Source organism: Erigeron canadensis, chromosome 4 (assembly GCF_010389155.1).
Source record: "Erigeron canadensis isolate Cc75 chromosome 4, C_canadensis_v1, whole genome shotgun sequence".
NCBI lineage: Eukaryota > Viridiplantae > Streptophyta > Magnoliopsida > Asterales > Asteraceae > Erigeron > Erigeron canadensis.
In genome coordinates this window covers 9301883-9311296 of record NC_057764.1, presented here as the reverse complement: position 1 = coordinate 9311296, position 9414 = coordinate 9301883, and the positions used below count along the sequence as shown (strand labels likewise).

The window sequence follows — 9414 nt, the reverse complement described above, 5'->3', positions numbered from 1 at the left end:
ATATGCTTTCTAGTTATTGACCGGGTTTGTATACATGGTGTACCAGCGGCTAACCCTCCACCCAATCAACTTCCACAAAACATGTCGGTTCCTTATTATACCCTAAGCCAAGCACGTGCAATCCGTGATGTCATTAACTTGTTATAATACCGGGTGACCATAAAATAGTTGATCAGGCTCTTTTATGTTTGCCACAATATTATACTAAGTTAATGTCATAACTTCATTTTGCCCTATATCATCAAACTATCACCAATCAATAACAACAATCCATCTCAACCAAAATCAAGCTCAAATCAATGTACACGTTAATCACATTGTACTCATCACAAAACAACATGTTGTCCAATTGTATTCATATTGTCACATAAATGGTATTGTCTACGAACTCACAATGCATACTTTTCAGGGTTCATACAATTTCACGTTGCACACAAAATTCCTAACCATGCATGCTATATGAAGAGTTTTAACTTAAGCCGTAGTCTAGGTCAAACCTCCTAATTCTCTACGACCAAGCATGGGCCACCATTCTGTAACACCCAGAGCTAGGCTCAGAATATTAACGAAAAGATATAGCGTAAGCATGGAATTATCGTAGAAGATGAACTATATGAATAAAAGGGATTCGGTGAATCCGGCATCAACAAACAAGTCACTAATAGAAAAAATGCCTTTAATGACACCGATTGCGTGTCATAAAAGGGGTCAGATGACACGCTTTTTGGTGTCATAAATCGACCCGTCATAAAGCTTTATGACACGCATTTCGCGCGTCATGAATTTATGACGTGCTTTTATTACACCCTTTTACGACACTATTTTATGACACCTTTTTTGCGTGTCATGGTTCAAAAAATTTTGAAAAAAATATTTTTTTATAAAATTACTAATATCCACACATTAAATAACAATTAATCTTATAATAAAAATAAATACACAAATAACAAAAGAGCGAATTTCATATATCAAAACAATGTATTTCATACAACCACAAGTTAATAACAGGTAACCTAATTGTATTTATCTTGACATTGTTTCAGTGAGTTAGATGCACATCACGGGCTTCCCTTGAGTTTCTTGGCGATGGTAGCAATGTGCTTACCCTGATGGAAAGCTTGCTGCAACTCGAGTTCAGATGGTTGTCTTGACCCATCCCCTGCATAAGTACCTGCACCATATGGACTTCCACCTTTCGCCTACTCCATTTCGAACATGTCAGCTCTATTCCAACCATTTCCAATCATCTCGAACTGTTACCAGGATCACGAAGCAAGAAACCATCACACTATCTTCAGGCTGAGGCTTCAAGTATCAGCAACGATTTTTTAGAAAATAAAAATAGTACCAACAAGAATGTCAAAGAACTTGTAATATAGAACATTGGTGACAAACGTTGAATATCTAAAAGAGTAGTATTTAAAAATACCAGTCTTATGCAACGGGGACAGCTGCAAGTGAAGAAGTACTGTTGTTTTAGAGCTTTTTGCCGAGTCACTGTGTTTCCTGCTGTCTCGATGTAGCTTATTAAAACCTACAGCACAAGATGAACACTTAACTCAAGATATGAGCAAAAAAACAAGGCTTCTAATTTGGAACATGCAATTAAACAAGCTCTGTTTAGAAGATTAAACTAAACATCTCCTGGCGCAACGGTTTCCGCAAATGTAACAAGCATAATATTCTTAAAAAAACATATTTGTACACCAATAGGATAGTCGTTACCCTCTTTTTGGAAACATTTATCTACAATGATACTCTTAAAAGAAATATTACACATCTTATTTAGAAGACATTAAGGAAGCATACCTCACTACCTTTCAGTATTTTGTTGTGTAGCACGTATCGTTGCCATTCGTCCCTCAAATACCAAAACTGATGGAAATGATTACCAAGTTATAATTAACAATATCTAATGGAATCAATTGAAATTGATACCAAACTAAATTAACATACGAGTCACTTGTCAAATTCCAAAGCTATAAACAACTGAAGTCACCTCTCTAGCAGTTCCACAGGAACCATGGCTTCTTTAGAGCCTTCTCGAGTGCTATAAGTTCTGGCTGTGCCGCCTATAGCATATTACACGTTTACAAATACTCAAGAAGGGCTGTTGTTAAAGTAAATGAAATAATAATTTTGTGAAGGTTGTCAGATGTCAAGCATGAGAAGTCATTGCTAAAATGGACACCATGTGATGCTCAATGTAAATCGATAATGTGTAGAAAGAACTTACCTGAAATGAACACCATGTGATGCTCAATGTCAAGGGGTTTGCCAGTCTCTAGACATGAGGGCCTGTTAGATGGAAAGCCCACTCGCAGAAACTCTTTCAGTTTCTGCAAATCCATTTTGTATCTATAACCCCCATCTCCACCGAAACCAATCAGTACCACATTTACTTCAAGCGGAACTTGGAAGAGAACCAACATTGGAAATTCATCACAAAATATATTAGCATACGACCATACATCCGCTCATTAATAATATAACTCACATATAATATATTGTACAAAAAGAACCCATTAGCATAAGTATTCTAAAGTAGCGACTTTCACAGATCTCAACTCCAGCTCGAGTTTGACCAGATGAAACTTCCATTTACAGCAATTGCATTGTGTAATGGAGCTGGTTGAGTACTAGGCTACTAGCCAATGTCCCGAGTACTGTCCGCAATATCGTTAGTTAGTTACTATGTCAAGCTAAAGCAAATTAAGAGACCAAAAATAAATCTACTTATTATCGTAACAATTCATTTGCAAAATTAATACTATTATGGTCCTTGTGTGACATCTGCCTTATCATGGTGATAAAACTTTGCACTTGTATGTTTGATGAACAATTCATTTGCAAAATTAATACAAACCTCGCATTAAGCATGAATTTACCACACTTCTATCACTATGTATCTATGAACTACTTAACTTCAGTAGTAGCTGCATTAGCAACAGCAGTACTTAAATATGTACTGAAGATTGACTTCAACTAACTTACCTCAAAAATTAATGGGAAAAAAGATTAAACATTTAAACTTAAGCACACCAAACAAAATGATAAATACCTACTTATTAAAAACAACTTCATATATGCATATGCAGTAAGATGTTAACTATATTCATAAACTTCGACTCAACATGTTAATACATATATAAACTTGATGCAAACAATCTTACTAATATTAACAAAATTTACAATTATGAGAATTAGATATACTTATACAGCTCGAAATCCCTCAACGACCCTAAATACGTTAACACCGATATGGTCAAGTATGGGCGCCTATGTGGACCGATAATCAACGTTACGAATATACAGTTTAACTTAAATAGATTGTACACGAAATTCATGATAAAATAAATAAATGTAGTTAGGATAAAAAAAATTCAGCTAGTAGGATATACAAAATCCAGTATATAAAATTTACCGTCAATAAAATATTTTTTTTTTAACTCAGCACGAGAATGAAGCAAAGTACGAACATCAGATCGAACACTTCCTTTAACATCTTGAAAAGCGCTGTTGATGAAGATACAGATCTGAAAATTAAAACAAAATATCATATATCTTCACTCCAGATCTGAAAATTAAAACAAATTATAAAAAACAACAAATTTGGAAAATAAATTTTTATAACCATATATATTGATGAAACCCCCAAATCTTAAAAAGAAAATGTGAAAGATTTATGATCCAAATGAAAACAGATTATTACCCGATTCACGGAGGCGTCGATTACCCAATTTATACATCTGAATCCATGACGGCGACCTTGGTGATGGTGAAACGAATGGGGGCTGCAAATGAAAGGGGAGAGATTGAGAGAGACAATGATTCGGGTCGACATGGGTTTTTTTTGAGGTTCTTTTTGTTTTAGTGGGAAATATAAGCTTTTGTAACAAAAATATAAGACGACACCTAGCGATGACACGCAAAAAAAGTGTACCCCGTGTTACACTACCTTTTTTTAATGACACCAAAAATTGCGTGTCATAACAGATTTTATAAATTATGACAGTATTTTTATGACACTCGTTTTTGCTTGTCATTAAAATGCGTGTGTCATAATTTTGATATCATTAAAGGCTATTTTTCTAATAGTAAGTACATAATGCATAATAAAAAAAATAAGGGGCAAATGAATCTTGGATCCATGTAAGTCCAACCCCAATATCTAGCACATGCATCAATCAACCATCACATCTTGGATTCACTTGATTACCTGAAAAGTGTACTAAACAAAGTCAACACTAGGTTGTTGAGTTCGTAGTAATGGTTCACAAGGAACCATTGACAATAGTCACAATGTAAAATCACAACAAGGATACATGGCATAAAATAGTCACGAATAATGATGAGCACAAGTGGTGAAAATATCCAAGTCGTGTATTGTGTGTATGCATATGCCGGGACGGATATCCAATGTAGACCAACCATGTCACAATGTCATATCAAAATAAGATCATATGTGTAGTTGCGTGTAAAGCGCGACAATATGTATAGTTGCGTGTAAATCGCGACAATATGTATAAGTTGCGTGTAAAGCGCGACAATATGTATAGTTGCGTGTAAAGCGCGACAATATGTATAGTTGCGTGTAAAGCGCGACAATATGTATAAGTTGCGTGTAAAGCGCGAAAATATATATAAGTTGCGTGTAAAGCGCGAAAATATGTATAGTTGCGTGTAAAGCGCGACAATATGTATAAGTTGCGTCTAAAGCACGACAATATATATAAGTTGCGTGTAAAGCGCGTAAAGTCTCTCATCCCACAATATGTATAGTTGCGTGTAAAGCGCGACAATATGTATAGTTGCGTGTAAAGCGCGACAATATGTATAAGTTGCGTGTAAAGCGCGAAAATATGTATAGTTGCGTGTAAAGCGCGAAAATATGTATAGTTGCGTGTAAAGCGCGAAAATATGTATAGTTGCGTGTAAAACGCGACAATATGTATAAGTTGCGTCTAAAGCGCGACAATATATATAAGTTGCGTGTAAAGCGCGTAAAGTCTCTCATCCCACAAATCATCCAAACCACAATGCACATACATTTCTTACGACTTTACATTTAATGAATCATTGATGCTTATATATAGGGTCACCCGCAGCCTTCCCACCACATCTCAAATTCATTAAATGTATCATCGTCTTCCATATATGTACAACTATCCTAACCCCATCTCATAATCATAAACGAATGTATAATCAACCAACTGACATATGAGTATATGATGCATAGTAAATACGTGTAATGAATGGCCATAAGTAGTGCCAATATCGAATCATGCATAGTATGTATGTCCATGTCATAATGCATATCAAACGTATGTCAACCATGTCACTAAAGTACCAAATAGGGTGTGCTTGCGTGTAAACCGCTCCAATCGTGTATAACAATGCGAATATGTTCATAACATTACAATTAAGCCAAACCAATCCAAACAATCAACAAATCCATCAAACCGACATATCGACAATTCAAGCAATCAAACAAGTAGTAAGACAATCGTAACTCAAGCCAATCAAGCAATCAATCAAACAATCAAGCATGTATGTATACACTTTTCAGCCCGAATCTTAATTGAGTAGGGAGCTACGGAACTCACCTTGATCGGCAATAAGAAGTTAAGATCGAGTTAAGCTGAGTTTATAAACGTTCAACGATCGCCACGTGTCCACAACCTATCAATGTACATCACATTACAATCAATTCCAACTCTATTAACCTTAACAAGTTGGTCTAGCAAGTTTAAGTCGAGTCACAAACCCACTAACGCTTAAACAACCTTCCCGAGTATAAATAAGACACTTAGACTCGACATTTTTAGAAATGTAGGAAGATTCAGCCCATATAAATGTTATCAAAAGAAACTAGACTCTCTTACGATTCTAACGATAGGTCATATGACTCGATTGGACTTACGGATCAAAAGTTATAAGTATATACGTATATAGTTTGAGTTAAAATCTCAAGTTTGATCCCAAAAGTGACTCTCGACTTTGAATGGATGGTTTGTCTTGTGTAGGGCACCAATAAGGTCATGAGAGTACATTCCGGAAAGGTCGGGACGATCCTAGGAAGCTAGAACTGAAGCTAGGAAAATGTTAAGAAACTAAAAGCCCCAATTGTGTCGCAACTTAAGGTTGCACCGCAACAGAAAATTAAGCATTTATGTTGCCCCGGAACTTGACTAGTTGCGCGGCAACCCACCCAGATCAGCACCAGCAACAGCATTTCGAGCCAAACACCCCCAAAACTCCATTTTTGACCCAAGGATCGATCTAGGAAGGTTCAAGACATGTTTGAAGCATAAACTAACATCATTTGACATAAACAAACATAACCCACATCTTAGATTCGATTCATAACATCAAATCTTTGCTCAAATCCGTTTTGACCCATTTCAAACCCTAATTGAACCCTAATTCGTTTTAACCCGATTTGTGACCCGAATTTGCTTGAAATCAATTAGAAACAAGTTAATAAACATAAAATGATAACTATGGGTTGAGTTTAACTTACCAAAATCTTCACCAAGTGCTCAAACCCGAATTTGACCCAAAATGGAAGATTTCTTAAATTTGAAGAACCAAATTTTTGATATGTTGTTTAGAAGATGACAAGGATAATTATTCTTGTGAAATTTAGCTTAAAACAACCATTTTTGATGCAAGAATCTAAGGAGAAGGAGATGAGTGTTAGTGTGTGTGTGTTCTTGGGAGGGAGGTAGAGAGAAATAGAAGAGTAGGTGAATGAATGGATGGGAGGGAGGATAGGGTGTAAGAGTTGGGTCATGGGTCTTGGGTCATAACCATGGGTTGACCCATCTACACTCCTAGTTCATAAATTCATCGCTAGTTATCGTGTCACATAATGAGTTGATAATTTGACCCGTCAAGCATCTCATCAATCATAATGTCCCGAAACAAAACGTTTTCATTAATAATATAAGTTATTGGTCAAGTTAAGCGGAAAGTCAAACGATCAAAATTGACGGATGTTACAGTAGACCTTACGGTGGTCCATCACTGTCATTATGGATAGGCATAACCAAATCCATGAGTAACCCGTTACTACAATGGTGGTCAATCAATTCACCCGGAATTAGTCTACCAATGCTAATTGGGTCAAACGGAAAACATGTACAGTGCCCCCGAGTGATCAACGCAGCACAACTAGCCTAAATACGCTAACTGTGGGTTAAGCGTAACTCTTTCAACGCTATGCTCGAGACTTATCAACACTAGTGGATTTCATCCACCCAACTCATCAACTCAATTAGGTTGCAACCAATTCTACTCAAGAACACTTATTCAACACTAAAAGATTTTATCCAATACTACTCATCAACACTAGGGTCCTTATCATGTACGTGACATGACAACTTAAATCATGTATAGTGTTCTATGTCAACAAGTCCACACAAAACATACACGGCTCAAACAACAAGCTACATAAGTAAATCATGCAATAAATATCTCATTACTACATAATATGCATGAACAATACCCCAGTCAACCTCCCTCATATATCTCACATCCAACATATGCATGAGATAATTTAAACAACATAAAATTGGGGTTTAATTATCAAAACTAAGTTTTGTTGTGTCCCTCATGTGTCAAAAGTAAGTTATCTTACCTTAACCATGATAAAATTCCATCAACGAGTCCTGCTTTTATCTAACACCTTACAAGTGACCGAGATTGAACCCATAAATCACACCGCGTAAGCTCGATCCAATGACTAATTTGTCGTCTCGTCATTTGTATTCACAAACTAGCTATATGCATCTTCTCAATTTGAATCATCCCGTAAACGTGTATGCGAGAAGTGGATTTATGAGGGTGTGAAATGCGGAAGCACCATGATCGATCGTCATTCTCGCTTTAACCCCTTTTCTCTCAATATCTTATGACGATTGGTTCACATATAACTAATGACTGCCTATAGACGAGAGACCAGATTACATGTATGGAAACATCTCTCAATCATCCTCTAACTCGCATCTCCATAATCTCCTCCATGTTGTAAGCCGCATGAAAGGCACTCCCCCAAACCCTAACTTGTTTTAACATCTTTATGTAATTGACTATCGGTAATGTGAACCCGTCGAACTTTACATTTAATAATAATCATGTTTAACTAAATTAAATTACATATTGCATCCTTTAACTGTCCCTTTTTGACACATTTAGTTCTCGTTTATGATCAATACTGTATTTAATATTTTAAGTGATTTATAAATCTACTTAGTATATGTGTATTAACTTATAACATGCCATCCTCCTTTTTGCTAGAAAGAACGAGGTACATATATAATTTTTGGTTTAGATTTACAAATATATAATTATCACTATAATTAGCCACATAAATACATAACGTCACTTAACGTCATGTCAACCTTGAGTAATGATCAAGTTAACGGAAATAGAATAATAGTTTCGGGATGTTACACTGACGAACAATTAAGGGAACCAAATGACACTAGCTATGGCGAGACGACCCAGACTATTCCTACCACCTGTGGCTCCGCCATTAAACCTCCGGCCATTGATCATACTTTCAATTTGAAAGGAAATCATCTCAAGAGTATAGAAGAGCAACAATTTGATGGAAAAAGGAAATGAGATCCTTACCAACACTTGGATAGGTTTGAAAAGTTGGCTCGACTTTATCAATATGGTTAAAATCAAATGAATGCCGTGAAGCTTGAGACATTTCCCATTTCAATCGTCGGAGAAGCACTTGATTGGTTCAATGATCTTCCAGAGAATTCAATCACTACTTGGGACCAACTAAAGGAGGCTTTCATTGGAGAGTTTTATTCACTTAGAACTCAAAGAAGGTTGGAAAATATGATTAGGTCTTTTGAACAAGATGATGGAGAAGATGTGGTGGATGCTTGGGTTCGTTTCAAGGAAATGTTGAGAAATTTTCCAGGCCACAATTTGACTAGGGAACAAAATGTGGACCTTTTCTTTGTTGGGTTAGATAAGAAGTCTAAACGAGAATTAGGATATGCTTTTGGGGGTAGTTTCAATAACATTACACCCAATGAAGGTTATCAGATCTTACATGATATGGCAAAGGATAACTCAACTATTGATGATGAAAGGTTCTTGAAGAATGAAAGAAAGATGAAGAAAGGTACAAGAAAAGAGAGAGTTGCAAAGGCTGAAGCTAGCGATGACTCAGGGGTTATTGGAGAGATTCAGGCGCTCTCTGCGCATGGATAAAGGATTCGCTGCTCAAGAGACTCGGTTTGGAGCACTTGAGAAGGATGTTAAGGTCTTAGCCGATGGGTGTGACCATTGTGGTGATATGCACTATTCTGATGAATGTCCAAATCGGGCACCTGAAGATGTGAACTATGTTCAGAATCAACCCCAAGGGACCTTCCACCGCAGCAC

The 9414-nt window shown here is 36.4% G+C and overlaps 1 protein-coding gene across 5 annotated transcripts; it reads right to left on the bottom strand.

The window, feature by feature from the left end:
• Positions 1-944: 944 nt before the first annotated feature.
• On the bottom strand, positions 945-3869 carry LOC122595671. 5 transcript variants are annotated; one of them, XM_043768089.1, is made up of 7 exons: positions 3713-3869; positions 3451-3536; positions 2237-2427; positions 2000-2072; positions 1810-1875; positions 1430-1534; positions 945-1305 (listed from the first exon to the last, which is right to left on the bottom strand). In XM_043768089.1, the coding sequence occupies exons 1-5, from the start codon at positions 3842-3844 to the stop codon at positions 1863-1865; spliced, it is 495 nt and encodes a 164-aa protein (XP_043624024.1). In that variant the 5' UTR covers positions 3845-3869; the 3' UTR covers positions 945-1305; positions 1430-1534; positions 1810-1862. The 5 variants fall into 5 exon arrangements, 3 of the variants coding, with proteins under 3 accessions (XP_043624024.1, XP_043624026.1, XP_043624025.1); XM_043768091.1 differs by having other exon boundaries at positions 945-1299; XM_043768090.1 differs by having other exon boundaries at positions 1818-1875.
• Positions 3870-9414: the final 5545 nt, after the last annotated feature.

Coding starts and splice junctions, on each gene's coding strand:
- LOC122595671 (XM_043768089.1), bottom strand. CDS start 3,844: ATGTCGACCCGAATCATTGTCTCTCTCAATCTCTCCCCTTTCATTTGC. Junction 3,537..3,712: donor TCGACGCCTCCGTGAATCGG/GTAATAATCTGT, acceptor TTTAATTTTCAG/ATCTGTATCTTCATCAACAG. Junction 2,428..3,450: donor TTGCTTCATTCTCGTGCTGA/GTTAAAAAAAAA, acceptor ATTTCCAATGTT/GGTTCTCTTCCAAGTTCCGC.